This window comes from Camelina sativa, chromosome 10 (genome assembly GCF_000633955.1).
Source record: "Camelina sativa cultivar DH55 chromosome 10, Cs, whole genome shotgun sequence".
NCBI lineage: Eukaryota > Viridiplantae > Streptophyta > Magnoliopsida > Brassicales > Brassicaceae > Camelina > Camelina sativa.
The window spans coordinates 5,593,169-5,610,939 of NC_025694.1; the positions used below are offsets into that span (position 1 = coordinate 5,593,169).

At 32.0% G+C, this 17,771-nt stretch overlaps 1 protein-coding gene across 2 annotated transcripts; it reads right to left on the reverse strand.

Annotated features, from left to right (window-relative positions):
- LOC104717288 (transcription factor bHLH68-like) lies at positions 525-4,688 on the reverse strand. 2 transcript variants are annotated; one of them, XM_010434836.2, is made up of 8 exons: positions 4,177-4,688; positions 3,552-3,933; positions 3,159-3,239; positions 2,558-2,623; positions 2,337-2,402; positions 1,801-1,860; positions 1,626-1,670; positions 525-1,062 (listed from the first exon to the last, which is right to left on the reverse strand). In XM_010434836.2, the coding sequence occupies exons 1-8, from the start codon at positions 4,506-4,508 to the stop codon at positions 877-879; spliced, it is 1,218 nt and encodes a 405-aa protein (XP_010433138.1). In that variant the 5' UTR covers positions 4,509-4,688; the 3' UTR covers positions 525-876. The 2 variants fall into 2 exon arrangements, with proteins under 2 accessions (XP_010433138.1, XP_010433137.1); XM_010434835.2 differs by having other exon boundaries at positions 525-1,077; positions 4,177-4,687.

Genomic DNA, 17,771 nt, shown 5'->3' on the forward strand with positions numbered 1-17,771 from the left:
TCGCTATGGGCCGACTTTGTTATATTGGGCTTTTCTAACTTTTTCTTTGTCAACGGGCTTTTTTAACTTATCAATTAAATGTTAACTTCGTTGTTCAAAGAGAAGAACTTCACACCAAAGAGAAGTGAATAATCATTTAAGTGCCAAAGAGAAGTGGATCATCATTTAAGTGAAGAATAAAATGGATCCATTAAAAAAAAAGAATAAAATGGTCAAAGTGATCTTATCATGTTTCTTATTTTTTTCTTGTTATAAGTGAGAACATCCTCCGATCCCGTTCACCCATGAAGTGAAGTACAATAATTATCAATAAATATATGATTCACAATTTCTGAGCTTTTTTTTTGTTTTAGTGTTTTTTTATATTCAGGATTTTATAATTACGTTCTTTTACATAAATTAAGAAATAAGCATGAAAAAAGGCGAATGAAAAAATCTCATACCTTAAATCTATCTTTTCACCATATTTTCTGGCATTATTTTTTCCTTTTAATGTTCTGTTGTATATATCCACACAATAGACATATTAATTATAGATTTATATAGTTGAGTATAATAGAAAAACAACAATACAAACCACGTGGAAGTAATTAGAATAAGTACTTAACCACAAATTACAATTAACCGGTAAACAAAAACACAAACAGTATCCTAAGAAAAACATAAATTGATCACTTGGTCATATCATCTGATAACATATCAAATGATGAAACGCCAAACCAAATTCTCTAGCAAATTTTTAGACGAAGTACTTGATTTGTATAGCATCATGAGCAATCAGCCTTGGAAACTCAATTTGTTGTCTTCTCAGTAGACTGACTGCTCGTGATGTTATATCATTTTTTTTGGAATTTCACGTGGCATGATTTCATTGGCTCAATGGAAACCGGCGGAGCCGAGTGCTGCTGGAGCCCAATAGTCGGCACCGTTGTCGCTGCCTACTTGGAGTGTGCATGAGATTGGAACAAGACATAAACCTCGACTTCTCAGATCTTTCTTAGGTTTTTCATTTGCATTTTGATTGTCCGTTGACAAAGACGAAGCTCCTCTTCTCTTCATGCACTGATCATTCACCAGCTAAAACCATGTCACCAAAATATAAAAGAAGTCACTTAAGATGTGTAGCACTGATTATAACACAGTTAACACATATTTTAACACCCTGACTTATATAAAGGTACCGTGTATACACTATTAATCATATTATACAGGAAATACAGTGGGATAGTGCTAATTAGTAATAAAGAGAAAATATTTCATTGATTTTTTTCCTAACAAAATGCATACATATATAAAAAAGACCGCCAAAGGATTTTGAAATGCACTTATATGACGAAAACAATTAAACAAATAAGGAGGAAAAGTTAAATATTTAAATAAATTTAGTGACTTTGTTGGTTTTAACGAACTTTGTTGGTTATAATAATGTAAGGGAGGGTGAAAAAAAGCTGGCCACTGCATCTTTTAATATAATTCAACTTTACTTTATAAAGAAAACAGTAGAAAAAAAAGGGATAAAATTTTGGAAACTAAAGCTGTCCACATTTTTGATTTTGGATTCAATTGATCCCATAAAAAGTATAGTGATTATAATTATGTTGACCCAAAATAAATGGACGACGTACCTGACCAGGGTCCTCAGGAAATATGCAACTCCCATCTCCTTGCAACTATTCATAAAACCATAGTTTAAAAGAGTATTAGTATAGTAAATGAGAAAAATTAGTATAGTGTATACACTATATATAGCGTGATGATCTGTGTGTATATATCAGTATGTAAATGAAATTTGGTGCTTACATGTTGTTGGTGCCTCATATTTCCGGAGGCAGTCGTACCAAAGTATGGATGACTCAGAGCCTGCGAAAGTTGCAAAAACAACATAAATACTTTATATATAATCACATCAATCAAGTATTACTTAACATGGAGAGAACAAAACTTTATACTAACTTTATTATCTCTATATAATATAAGTTTCCTTTCACCATCATTAAAATTTTCGTCGATCAATGAGTAGTATAATGGTGTTCATACACTGTAACTGTAACTAATATATGCTAATCTAGTGATATTACATGGAAATTGATTTTCACTAATCAGGAAATTTACAGTCGGAGACCTGTTTAGCAAAACTATGTGATATAAAGCAAATGGTTTTGAGATACAAAGGTGAATTAGATAAAAGTCCGAATAATTAACTTATTAGTAATTAATCACTTGGATTTCTCTGACACATTGTAATTTCCTAGACGTTAATCTTTTTAGCATTTTTAATTATTCTTTTACTGAAAGCAAAATGAGAATATTGAGAGTTAGGAAAAGACGAGTCACACCTCAATTTGACTCTGAAGGAATCTAATGTATCCAATAGCTTCCGACAGGACTGAGGCTGTGTCAGTCTGCAAAAGATGGGTAAAAAGGGAAGAAGAATGATTTTGATTAACAAAAATGAAACTAAAAATATCTCCAATATTGATGTTAAAAAGTTGATTTGATAAGGGAATATAAGACGGCATTAATAAATGTATACTTTGTTAATTAAATTTATCTTTACCTTTCCAAATGGAGATACTAGCTGATGAAGCGCTGCGATTCGGCCTCCTAATTTCTCCTTTCTCACCTTTAATTATCACCATAGATTAATTAATACCATAAAGTAAAAGCTTTCTATATACAGTAGATGTGCATGTGTGGTTATATTTTTTACTAATTACCATGCATAGAGGAAAACGTGCTTACTTAGTAAGTAATAATATTGTACTTTCAATAGTGTTCATAATTAACATTATATCATCGAATCCAAAGTAATACGAGTCACTCCATTTCTACGTTTCAGTATGTCTATATTCTATAGATTTAATATATAATATCCAAGGAGAATGTTGAGACTGATTTAAGTTTGATTTTTTATGAAAGAAAGAGAGAAAAGGAATAATGAAGAAGGAAGAAGAAGACAAAACAAGAGAGAACAAAAGAGTTACAAAACACAAAAACCACACAGCTTATTCTGTGCCCATTCTGTTTTGTTTGCTTCTTCTGTTCTCCTTTGTGTTTGTGTTTTTGTTTTGTTATTATGATGTCAGGGAGATAATTTATATACAGAGAAAACGTTATGAAAGCTAACTAAAGTTTCATTGATATAATCAATTAGTTACCTTGAGGGTTGATTGTGACGAAGGAGAAGGTTGAAGCCTTGGCTTCTTATTAGTAGACCCACCAATGTCTACGCTGTTACACTTCATCACAAATATAGATAACAAACAAAAACAAAGATCAATTAGTCATTAATCAAAAAAATTCATAGCAAAACTTATTCTGGTTGCGTATTGAATTTAGATCCAAACCTTAAAATAAGACTTGGTTTGTCTTGTTCTTTTTAAATGACGTTTTAGATTTCACTTTTTCATAGTATATGATGTGTTTACTAATTTGTATATAAATTAGATCTTATTTCCGAATTTTCTCTCACTATATATAGCATTATATATTAATAGTTTTTTTTTGCTGTAGTTCATGAAAATATCTAAGATATGTGGAAGAAGTGCTACCTCAGAGGCTCGATCCGGAGGAATGTGTTTCCCTTCGGACAAATGAAGACCATTGTGATTGCTAGAGAAATCCAACATATTATTATTGTTGTTGTTGTTGTTGTTATCCTCGTTGCTATTGAGGCTTGTTGTGGTTGTTGTAACACAAGATTTGTTACGAGGTGAGTTCGGCGAAGATATGACATAACCATTGTTGTTGTTAATGTTACTCTCTTGTTTGATGTCAACCGCCTCCATGGAAGCTTGTTGGTGGCTTAACACTTGTTCTTCCCAATTCTCCAGTCTCATCTTTCCTTGAAAACTATGGTGTTGTTGTTCATCATGATGATTATGATGGTTCATCATCTCCAATCTCTCTTCCTCTCCCATCATCAATCCACCCCTAAAGTTTAAAAGAAAATATAATATCCATAAATATTAGATTGATACTTAAAATACACACACACATATACACGTATATATGTCATAACAAAAGAGTAATAAAGATTAGGTAGCAACACACGAGAAATAAGGCCATGAAGTGAACTAGAACTCGAGTAACACAAGATCATGTCATGTGCCTAGAGAGTATTTTCATTTTGGAATATTTATAGAGGGGGAGAGAGAAAGAGAGAAGGAGAGTTACAAAAGCAGTTGGCTAAGGCTCCAAGACTCTGGAGGGAGATCATTGCTTTCAAGCCAAGAAGAGATGTTAGGGTTATTAGGCAAAGACGTTGAAGAAGATGAGGAAGAAGAAGTCGCCGGAGAGGGCAAGAAGTGCGGCAAAAGAGTCGGCATCATCCGTGGTCGCAGATAATTGTTGTTAGGATTCATATGTGGCGGCAACGGCGTTGCCGCCTGCTGATGACCTATCAACGGTGGTGGTGCCCTCATGCCGCCGCTTACGTTCCACCAATTAGGGTTTCCGGCCGCCATCAGCTGTTGAACCGGCGAACTCTCTAACACACCTCTATTCATCACCTTATCTCTCCTCTCTCTCTCTCTCTCTCCCTCTCTCTAGATCTCTTTGTGTTTACTAATCAGAGAGGCTTTGGAAAAACTTGGAGAAGTGTTTGATTCTTTAACTTAAGTAGTTTTTAGTTTCTTGGAGAAGAGAAAGAGAAAGAATACTCAAAAAACTAACTTAAATTTTGATCTCATTTGATAACAGGTGATGTTAATTTTTTTGGATTTTTTTTTCTTTTTGTTATTTAATTTTGTCTTTTTCCTCTCTCTTTTTTCGTTCCTTTAATTTCCTTTCTTTAAATTTATTTTAATTTTATATCTCATATATTTACTTTTTCCCCATGCTTTTTTCCATGCTTTAGCTTTATCTTAAAGTGGGGCAGAGAAAGGTGGTAGCTACTTTTATTATTTAAATTAATACATGGGTTGAAAAAAACAAGCAGAAAATTATTTTTATATCAAAAGAAAAGAATTATTCGAATATTTTATATACGGTGTAAAAAAATTTCGAATATATATAGTTTAATAAAGTTTTGGGTATATCACACAATTCACAAGTGTCTTGCATCTATGATCTATGCATCCACGTTTTTCAGTTTTCATCGAATGTAAAATTTAATTATATATCCTTTTCATCCATATGTTTTTTTTTATCTTTTTTGTTTTATCCATGTTTTCATGTTTGAAACTTACTGAATTGTTTTCTTTCTTTTCAACTAGTAAGATTGCTTCCTTGGTCTAACGGTTACTATTAAGTAATTAGTTATAAATGGCGGCAATGATTATATTCTGGGCCAACACCAAAGTTTTTAGTTTGTATAGTAGTATAGGGTACTAGCCGAGCTAACATTTTTATTTTCTCTTATTTACTCCTTGTGTAAATTTTAAGTGATACGTAAACTATTACAAACTTTTAATAAAAGAACCACCGCGCGCATTGTTGTATTATATGTCATCTACTTATAAAACCACATTGCTGATTGATTATTGTTTTGTTTTTGTATAAATGAAAGAGACGACACAAATAATTTAGCATATTTAGAACTGAACTTTAAAAAACACTGAAGAAATAGAAATTATTCCATTAAAAACTAAAATAAAATAAAACTGGAAAAAGAATCAATTTTGTATAATGCACTTATATTAATCAACTACTATGTCTACATTTAATAAATCTCAAATATACTGGTTTCGTAGAGTCGTATAAAGGTAAGAAATTTAAAGACAAGAAAGATTCTTCTATTTTATTTCAACGAAAGATTCTATTTTTGCTGACTAATTAAAAAGTACTGAATTGTGTTGCGTAGGGTTTTCTGTAATTGTAACAATGGAAATACATCTAACGAACTATGTATTTAACTAATCTAATTCGTAAAAATGAGTCATAAAGTCGGTATGCGTCTTTTTAACATCGGATGATCAAATTGCTCTCAACATTTTTCTTTAAAGTGTTACTATTTTTTTTTTTGGTTGAAATGTATAATAACATCTATGTCTCGATATCATTTCATCGTGGAATAAAGTCACTGTGGATTTGTAATATTAATATATTAATTGCATTTTGAAACGTATTCTCAAAAAAAAATTGTCAGTTTCAATTTTTTTGAAAGCATACTTATTTTTAAAAACATAAAGAAACATGTATGGTTTACAAAAACTACATATAATAATTTTAAAACGCTAGAATTACCTTTACTCATTTTTATTTTTAATAAATTAATAACAAAAATATTTCAAATCAGCAAAAAATTGAAATTTGAACTTTTCATTTTCCATTAAAATTCCATCCCAAGAAGTAATTTTTGTTTAACCCACTATATATGTTAAATATATAACTTTTGTTTTTTTTCTTATAAATCAATGTACTAAAACATTATATAGTATTTTTTTGGGATTGTGCGTTAACTTCAGAAAAAGTATATTGTGCATAATTAAATATGTGCATATATAGTTGCGATTGTATTCGTGTGTAGATTATATAGACAATTATTCGTTCTCTATTTCACCTAGTTAGAGTGGGGCAAACAAAAGCTGCATTTTTTAAGTGTGGCTATATATATATGCACCACCAGTTTAATCGGAGGAGTTTTTTTTATAAGAATTATTGAATGTTATAAAAATTGACAAAAATTTCTTTTGTGCCACTCACACAGCCACACACAAGATGACGAGGGCATTGTGTCATCTGACGCATACAAAGTAGAACTTGCGTTTTAACTTCTAAGAGCATGAACGTGTTATAAAAATAGAAATCTAATCATAATCCTAATTGATTTTTTTTAATGCCTACAAGGAAGAAGACCAACATCTCGAAGGAATCAATGTCCTAGGGTTTGGAGATCCCTAATATTCTGTCTCCCAGTGATTTCAATTTCCAAGAAATCCTTACATAGCCAGAAAAAAAACAATACAAATATGCTTACTTATATACGTCGTCTCGTCTTCTGATACGGTTTTTTTAAATATAATATGTGTAGTTTACAGCTACATAAATTGATGCGTATATCATAGCGTTTATTTTGCCTACTCTATATGAATAATCTAGCAGATAAAATCCTCATTTCCAGTTTGATATATACATACTTATATATAGGATCATGTACCATGGCTAATGGACACTTTTTTCACTCTTAACTTATCTAGTATTTATAATTTATAAATATTACACTAACAGGAGATTAAATAAACGAAAAGATAAGTCATAATTTGGATAAGTTGACGCATAGCTAATTTTAATCTTAGAATTCACATGGAGGTATTGAGTACATTCGTGTTCTAACATTAACTATAGTTAATACTTACTCAATACTAAAGTAGGATTTGGATAAGGTTATAAAAAAAAAGGTAGGATTTGGATACACTAAGTCTCTAATTTTGGGATTGATCCAAATCCAAGTTTTATAACAAGAAAATGGGTTTGGATACTAAATTTTTAACAATATGCGTCATTTTTTACGATTTTTTTGGTAGCTAGCTAGAGTAGCTCCATTTTGTTGCACTATTATTTCAAATGTGATTAAAACTTTTTACTATTTGAAATGGAGAAAATACTTGATGGCCGATCGACTAAATGACACCCTAATACACAATAATACACAAGAAATAAAAGGAATCGAACTCGGATAGTGAGTAATAACCCAAAACATCACTCATATACGGAATACATACATATTAAACCTTTGAAACAAATTTTTAAAAATAATTTGAAGTTTAAACATGTGAAACAATCTATTGCGAACCTTATTAATTGGTCCACAGTCAAATTGGTCCTTCCGATTCAAATAGGGTTTTCTTTTAACACGCTTCCAAAATCTTTGTCGGAGAGGATGTGTCGTTTCTTCCCATATTTATTCTCTTCCTTATTTAATGTTTTCTTAGTTCTTCTTCTTTTATTATTTAATGCTTGCAAACAAACACCTAGCACCAAATTCCTCTTTCTTGTCTTCCTCCATCTCGCCTATTTTATTTCGTATTCAAAATTATTTCCATACTCTTTAAATTTGAACGCTAATTATTTATTACTATATATGTTCAAATTCGTATATTATATATTGTTGATAAAAGAAAACGAATAAAAAAAATTTTGATTATTGATGTATAGTCATTTATTTAAGAAGACTAAAATTGTAGGTAAATAACAGAATCTAATACGGTTAAATTTGATAGTAACGTACGTGGGTTGATTGGATTATAACTCGTAGCCATGGTTGTGATACCTTTTTTTTGGGCAAAGTGATATAGTACTTATGTACCACGAAAGTGAATGAATATATGAAAAAGTAACTAAAAACAAAACTATATATACAGTCAAACACACACATATATATATATATATATATATACATATATGTTATAAACTCATTTACTTACGTAAGAGATTTTTGAGACGTTTTGTGGGATATGTACCCGTATGTCTTTGTAGTTTATGTATATAATTGAACGATCACAATCCACAAGAATTTTCAAAATTAGCTTCCATTTGTTTTGTAAAGTAAGCAATACTATACTTTCTGAGTAGAAGATAAAATCCGTCTACAGATAATTACAAAATGTACGTACACAAAAAAATAATAATGTATTTTTTTTATAAATTATATAGAGTTAAAGGTTTTATTATAGATGTATGTGAGGTATTGTTCTAGCAGTAAACTCAGGAAGAGGGTGAAGATGCGGACTCCACAGTCCAGCCAACGGTAACTAGCCCTGGGCATAATAAACTGGATTCAGAGAACCGAACCGGAAAAAGAGCTTTGGGTCGGTTCTGGATCCTACTCAATAACCCAATGGATCTCAGTCGGACTACCCATGGATATCGGGTAAGAACCGAACCGAACCGCTATCCAATGGGTACCTTAATAAATTTATATGTATTATATATTTTAGGTCCATTAGAAATAAAGCCCAATAGCCCATATAGTAATCTAGCCTAATGGTCCTAAACTTCTAATCTATACCCGATAAAGCCTTAAAAAAACACAATTTGTTAGCAAAACCCTAGTTATTGTCTCCTACTTAAGTACTTATAGTGTCTTCCTCATTTCTTCTTGCCGTCAACTTCTTTTCCATATCGCAGAGGCAGAGAGAACTAATCTCCTCCACGGCTCCACTGCTCCACACATCATCTCCTTTCATCGTCTTTGTTTCTCCACACATCACCGGTTCATCACACTAAGGTTCGACTTTTTTTCTTTTTCTTTGTCTTACACTTCTTCAGTTCTTCTTTTGTATTTGCTTGTCTTTGTTCTATTTTTAGCTCATTCTAGTTAACAGTCTTAGTCTCTTAGTCTTAGTCTCTTATTTAGAACAATAGTTTGTATGTTTGGTTTTGTTCTCTTAGTCTTAGACTCTTAGTCTATTTTTAGCTCCTTCTAGTGTCTTCTCTTAGTCTTTGTTCTTTCCTGTTTTGTAGATATAACAATAGTTTTGTATGTTTGGTTTTGGTAGATGGATAATTCGAAAACTGGAGTAGAGAACGAAGGTGAGAATGAACATGTGGAACTTTTTGAGTCAGATTCTGAGACTGAAGAGGAGTTAGTGTCACCAATACGACCAAGTCCTGCGAAAGAAAAGAAAAGGAAGGTGAATCCAGGAGTAAGCGATGCTCGTTCTCCTACTCTGCCAAATAAGCCTAGAGAAAGATCGGGTGTTTGGAAGCATTTTACTAGAGTGGTGGGGAACAATAACAAATGCAAATGTCATTACTGTGGTGCGTCTATGAGTTGTTTGGTCACTTCAGGAACATCAAATCTGAAGAAACATCTTCGTTTATCATGCAAGCAATACAAGATTTGGATGGCTGAACGAGGTAAACAACAAGCCATAACCCTTGATGGTCATTTGAAGTTAGCTAAGGTTTCTGAGTAAGTGTTTAGGGAGGCTACTAATGAAATGCTAGTGTTGGCTGAATTACCATTAGCATTTGTTGAGAGTTTGGCATGGCGTTACTCTGTGAGAAAGTCAACTTGTACCAACCTCATTCAAGACGAACAGCTACCAGGGATATTGTTCAAATGTATGTCACCAGAAAAGCATTAATGAAGAATGTGTTTCGGAAGACTAAGCAGAGGGTTTCTTTGACCACTGACATCTGGACTGCTCCTACAACAAGAGCAAGCTATATGGTGATAACATCTCACTTAATTAATGCATCTTGGAGATTAAGGAAGCTTATCATTGGGTTTAAGAACATCATTGACCACAAAGGATCAACAATTTGTACCATTTTACTGAATTGTATGGCGGATTGGGGTATTGAGAAGGTGTACACCATCACAACGGACAATGCATCGGCCAACACATCAGCTTTAACAAAATTTGCGGAAAGATTTCAGGACTTGGGGAATGAAGCTTTGGTTCTAGGTGGCGAGTTGTTGCATATAAGGTGTGCAGCTCATATCATTAATTTGATTGTCAAAGAGGGGTTGCATGAAGTGCAGAGGAGTGTGGTTGCTATCAGAAATGGTGTCCAATATGTGAGATCATCTACAAACAGAATGATTTCTTTTGAGCAAAGGGTTGAGGTTGATAAGAATGTGACACGAGGTAGCTTGTCTTTGGATTGCAAAACAAGGTGGAACTCAACTTATTTGATGTTAACAAGAGCTCTCAAGTACAGAAAAGCATTTGATAGGATGGAGGCAGAAGACAAGTTGTACAACAACTATTTTCTTGAAATAGTGGATAAAGAGGGAACTCAAAGGATTGGACCTGTGACTACAACTGATTGGGAAGCGATAGATAGAATGGTGCAGTTTCTTCATATCTTTTATCACTCAACATTGGTCGTTTCTGCATCTACTTCTCTGAGTTCTCATAAGTGTTATGCTGAGATATGTACCATTGAGAAGAACTTGATCAGACTTGGTAATAGTCGAGATTTGGAGTTGCAGACAAAGGCAGAAGCTATGAAAGCTAAGTTTGATAAGTACTGGGACAGTATGAAGAACATCAACATGCTTCTGATTGTTGCAGTTGTCTTAGATCCTACCAAGAAAATGCAGTTTCCGCAACTTTGCTTTGATCAGATATATGGTAAGGGGAGTGCAGACGGTAAAGAGATGCATGCATCAGTGTTAACTTTGATGAAAAGATTGTTTGAGGGATATATCAATGGAGAGATTGATGAATCAGCTGCTCACACTCCAGGGACATCAGCTTCTCAGTCTCAAGGTCAGTCTACCAGTCTGAGTGCACAAGAAAGCGAAAGGGATGATTTAGAGTTTCCTGATGTGATTCACGGTTATGAAAGAATGGACTCCGTGTATCGTGAGATGGTGCAGCAGAAAGGAATTTATGATGCTAGCAATGAGTTGGAGCTTTATCTAAAGGAATCTGGTGAAACTCCAAATCTGATGCTGGGAACAGAGTATGATGTGCTTGGCTGGTGGAGGCTCAATACTCCAAAGTTTCCCATTCTCTCTGAAATAGCTAGAGATATACTTGCTATGCAAGTTTCATCTGTTGCCTCAGAGAGTGCTTTTAGCACTAGTGGCCGTATTCTAGACCTTTACCGGAGTTGTCTTACTCACAACACATTAGAAGTTATTATGTGCACTGAACAATGGCTTAAGTGTGAGATACATTTGATTGATAGGGGGGTGGTCACTAATTCTGATTTACTAGCAGATATCGAGTTACAAGATAGGCTTCAGAAAGGTACATTCTGCATCAAATTCTTGTTCATTTTGTTGATTAACTATTATGATTCTTAACTCCTCATTTTTGTATCATTTGTAGAGTTTGACCTATGAGAATGTTAAAGGAGCAACAACCATCAATACAACCTACAAGCATATGTACGTAATCTTTTGAACTCATCTTTATTTCAAATTTTCAATGGCTGTTTGTTGAATTCTTTTTTGACGTTGTCACACTGCCACTCTTTCTTTTTCTTTGAAGATCAAGGGCTTGAAGAAGTTTCAGGAACAACCGATCAAGTACTTGGAAAAGCTTGTAGAATGTACTCGTTTAAGTTTTAAGACTCTTATCTCTATATTTTTTGGAACTTCATAAACACAATATTATGTGTTTGGCGATTGTTTTGGCGATTGTCTTTTGTTGTTTTTCAAGGGTTGTACGGTTGTAGCATATGGATGTGGCATGTGGGCACTTGAACATTATAATCTTTTTGGTTATTTTTGGTTTTTTGGTTGTTTGGATAATTTTACCCAAATATAACCGAACCAAAATTAATTCGGTTATTTATAGGTATTCTTTTGATGTGTCCGAACCAAACCGAACCCACATCTAACCGAACCGAACCGAACCGAAAACATTTCGGTTACCTTATGGATCTTAAGAGGATGGAACCGAAGAACCGAAAAAACCAAGAACCGAACCGATCCGAAGAACCGAATGCCCAGGCTGAACGGTAACCGAATCTCGGTTATGACTTACAAGGGCCAGTCTGTTCTCTTCCCATGTTCTTTTCAGGTTATCGTTGCTTCATTGATGGCTCTTGAAAAGCCGACAATCCATTCGCAAGCGCTGGATGGTTTTGCACCCAGTTTCAGGATTCGACGCCAAGTAGGGGAGCTATTAATTTTCGACGGAGTCTTCTCCCCTACACACTGAAGTCGAAGCTTTCATTTGGGCTATGCGTTGCATGATCGAACATGATTACCGTAATGTGGCGTTCTACTCAGATTATTCTAATTTGGTGAAGATGGTGTCTTCGCCACATGACTGGCCGAGGTTCTCGACATAACTCGATGATATCAAGATGGATAGCGAGGAATTTTCTTCTTTTTCCTTATCTTTTATTTGTAAAAATGCAAATGTAAAAGCGGATCGTTTGGCATGCCATGCGTGCACATCTCTGCATAATGTTTTGTATGTAAACAATTTCCCTCCCATTGGCTCATCTGATCTAATATTTTGTTGACAAAAGAGAAAGATGTATATATTTTTGTAAGATTTTTTTATTTCAAAAGATTGGTTTTCAATATATATTTAATTAATTAATTAATGTTACTATTTTGTAAACTTCAAGACTTAATTTTAAGAATAATATAAAATTATAAATTGCTATTGGTTCATAATTAATTAGTTATCTTTAGGTGATAAAATATATATTTATAATTCACATTCATTTTTTTTAATTTAGAGATACCTATATAATATAAAATATATATATTGATACATCTACTCAACTTTGTGTTATTTATTTCAATAAGTTGTAGTATCGACTTTAAATTTTGTATAAAGGTCGAGAAAACAAACTTTTCTTAGCAGAAACAATAATTTAAAAGAAGAGATAAACATTTTTAAAAGAAACGAAGCCGACACAATTGTCGTATTGGCACGACTTGTAATCCCCATTGAGGTATAAGCTGCCGTAATCGTTCGTGAATTTGTTTACGGATATGTGAATTTTTATATGCCGTCTACCATACATATATTGAAACTGTGCAAATGCTGTTTTTTTATTGCTCATCAAAGGCTGTTCGATCATTTGGATTCCACACAGACGTTAAATTTCAGTCTTAGTCAACAACAAAAAAAAAAAAATCTAATCAAAGATTTATTCGTAATTTGTATCTTAACTGAAATAATCAAGTGGTGTTAAAAAATAGAAATCAAATGTGTTTATAAAGCAATTATATACGTTCTGTCATAGTATAATGTGTTTATAAAGCAATCATATGTATTTTCATTTTCTCGTTTGTTTTAGATTAAATTTGTGATCTTAATCCTAACATCAATATAATATGCTTTATTTGAAAAGACAAATCGAAACAACATTACTCGTTAATTACTACCAATTTTTACGTGGTTAATGATTGTAAAAAGCCCATGGTAATAAGCATATATGTCTGAATACAGTATATGTGTGACTTATCCATATATAATATATAATTGAAATTGACAAAAGAATTGATTGGTAGACCATATCTCAGTGGCAATATGATAATTAAATAAATAAGTGTGATTAAACTACAGATCCCAAAACCCCTAAAATCATGCCTTTTGTGTTTTTTTATTTGTTGTTTTGTCTTCTTATAATATGTGATTTATTTAATTAAATATTAAATGATTTCTTTTGCAGTTTTTTCTCCACTCATTGAACTCTAATTACTTTCCTCGCCTATAAAGCAAAGAGCCAAAGACAACTGCTTTTGTGGATGGTAATTCACGGCTAAACAAATACTAATCCGTTACATCTTTATAAATTATAAGTCTATTTTTGCTTTTATTTGATCCAAAAAGATTAGATATCTCCAATAATGGTTAAAAATAAACTAAATTACAAATACCATTATATTAGAAAGTCTTGGGTCTCTATGTTACTCATTGCATTATATATTTACGTAATATCTATTTAAAAGATACATTATAAAAGTAAATATTTATTGTTATTATTGTGGAAAAATGAAAAAAAAATAATTCTACGGTTTAAAGTAAAATGTCTTATATATAAACCTTTTTCAAATGAATGAAAATAGTTTTCTCTTCTTATGAAATAGAACAAACTGGATGTCTAAAATTTTGCACTGCAAAACAAATCACCAAATCATGATATATAATGTATGTTTTACAATTTTAATCACGCAATACGAAAAAAAAAAAGAACAAAAAAAAGAAGAAAATATTGGATCTTTCCCACATCTTCCAAATGCGTTGAAAAAACAGACCAATCTATCGATGTAGATGTTATTTTCACTATTTCTCAATAGTTTGTTGCAAAGACCATTCTTGTCTAGTTTTCGTTCATGCAAACTACGACTTCTTCATACATTCATAGTCTAGTCTTCACTATAAGACTTAGACCTCCATAACATCCTTAAAAGAATACGAGTATAAACCTTTAAACATACTTACTTACATGAACCATATATATATATATAATATACATATACTTGCTTTTTTCGTTTTCTTTTTTGACATCATACCAAAAACTTGTTAAACTTTGGATCATCATGAGTTTATGATCTTTTCTAAAAATCAGGGTTATACTGGTTTGGTTATCAATGTAAATAAGTACTTCTTTTGTTTCAGAAATATTGATGTTTAGAAGCTTTTACATATTTTAAGAAAACAATGATTATTGAGTTTAAATATATATACTTTTTTGATTAAAGAGATATTATTTAATTTTAAACCAATAACAATTTAAAATTTTAAATATTTTTAATGATTACTTCTTGAAATTTACAAACCATCAATATTTGTAAGAAAAAAAATACCTAAAATCGAAAAAAGCAAGTTTTTGATCACGTGATGAAACACGTGACTAGTAAAACCCGTGGATCGGAATGATATTTGGAACAGGCCATGTTAGAAAGCCCAATTATTATGTGACTACAAGACAAAACTGTATGGAATTCTGATTTGGGTCGGTGGCCCACATGGCCTGTACGTGCCAAAAGCCTGTTTCTCTCTCTCTTTCTCACACTGTCTAAAAACAGTAATTGTAAATATAGAAACTTTAAAATTAATTACTTAGAAATTAATAGTACTAATTTTAATCTAATAAATTGTGCTGACGCTTTGACCAGGAATTTTTATTACCAACATTTTAACTCTACATGAAAATATATTACTGATAAAAAAAAATTAGATACTGTATGTTATAAAATTAAAGATAACTGCATGATTTTCAAAGCTTTTGATATGTTCATCCACACAATCATTTTGATGTAATATTTTCTAATAATTCAGAAAATGAGCTCACCATAAATATATCATCAGGTAAGGTTCAAAGAGCTGCATGCATATCAAGTTCTTCTTGAGAAAGGAGACATGCAATGGAAACGTTACACACAATATCTAGTAAAATTGAACACTTAGTAAGAAATTAGTGTTGACAAATAATTTGCTAATTTTAAAATTCTAGATTTAAAAGTCGAGAAAGAATTCAGATTCGCACGTGGCACTGGGTGGGTCACACGTGGGAATGAATTTGATGAGAAAGTACAAAAGGGAGAAGACAAAGCGAGTCAGAGTCAACCTTAAAAATTCATGTACGTAATAACTAATTGTTAGGAATAAAATGCTCTTCTTGAATATTATTACATTGAATCAAACTTGTCCACTAGCTTTCCTACTTCACTAAACAAACTTGATTTCAAGAAAGAAAATAGAAAAAAGCAATCAAACTCGATTCATAAGTTGAATTGTTCGTTCCTTTCCTATTTGGCTATTTCGTATCAAAAAGAGTAGTTCCACTGATTATTGAAACTAAAATAGGTCATGAGTTGTTCCCTACAGACTTTTAGGTCCCATAGTGGCATGACTTATCGACATATGATCGATGATGCATTAAGTCCGATCAAGTCATTCTAGATCGACTTTTTCGATAATGTGGAACTATGGATTTGTATATACAAAATCAACCACAGAAAATTACAGCGTTTATATATTACTTTATTTATGTTTTTTTTGAATTTAATATATTTTTTTAAATGTTGATAACATATGTTTACAATTAGGAATATGATTGATATATATGAGTATACTGAGTTCAAATGTGACTTTGTGACTTTGAATCTGTAAAATAATCTGAGGAATAAATAAGGATATAAACACCATATACGGTTTGTTAATATTGTCTCAGAAAGAAAAAAATATTTGAAGAGAATAGATGAAGTTAAATCAGTCCAAACACCGTTGGAGCACATTTCAAGTTCGTAGCCACACCTGAAGATGTACATTTTGGTTGGAGCATTATGTATTCCAAAATTACTTCAAGACATGACTTAGCTCATTTTGTTGCGGTTGTAGGCATATTTAATTATAAGTTTGTTCTTCTCTTGATCGTTTGAAGGAAGTCAAGTAGATGCTAAGGTTCCGAGGATGAATTGCAGTAGCGGGATGTGCTATACATACAGGTAGTTCTAATACAAGGTTAAAGGTTTCACAGTTTCATATTATGATTCTATCATTGACAAAATAATTACGTATAATTTTGTAACTGATACGTATACCCATTTTTATCCAAATAAGAATAAGTTGGAATGGACTAATTCAACTAAAAATTAATTGTTGCAATTTGGATAAAGATGCGCAAAGATTTATGTAGACAGAGTTAGGGACAGAGTCATCATCATGAGAAAACCAAGTCAAATTAAACTTCTAATTATTCTTAGATTTATTGCGACTAAAAGTTTGCTTTGTATTGCTTTCAAATGCAATCTGTGCTTTAGGATAGAGAAACAAAAGTTTAATTTAGCTTTCAAGTTGGTGTAACGTATAAGCTTCAACTTCACATTATCAGTGTTGCTATATATTATATAATATATATTAATTTTTAACTTTTTATCATTACTCAATAAATTAGTCATCTATCTTTTTGTGACAAAGGCAAATTGTAGGTGCTTTGAAATTTATACCGAGTCATGTTGGATGTTTTCGCAGAGCTATATTATTAATATTTATTTACATCCGTTCTTTTTTTTTTTTGACAACTATTTACATATATGCGTTCGAATATATTAAGGTTTACTCTTTTGTTTTTTGATAAAATGGTGACGAAGACTTGTTCAAAGCTATATATATTTGTCTTTGTGGAATCTTTTAGACTTGTTTGAGAATCAGAATGACTATACAATTATCGTTAGCTTAATAGCTTGTCGACTAGGTTTACTACCTCTCTCGGCTCTCGTACACAAAATTTGTCTATACTTTTGAAAGCTACTGTATCGTTCATATGAGTTTTACGTACGTACTTTTTTTCAACAAAATATGAGTTTACGTACGGAAATGATTATATTTATAAATCGATATGATAACGTTTTATCATCAATTACTTAAATTAAAATTTAACGAGGGTTAGGT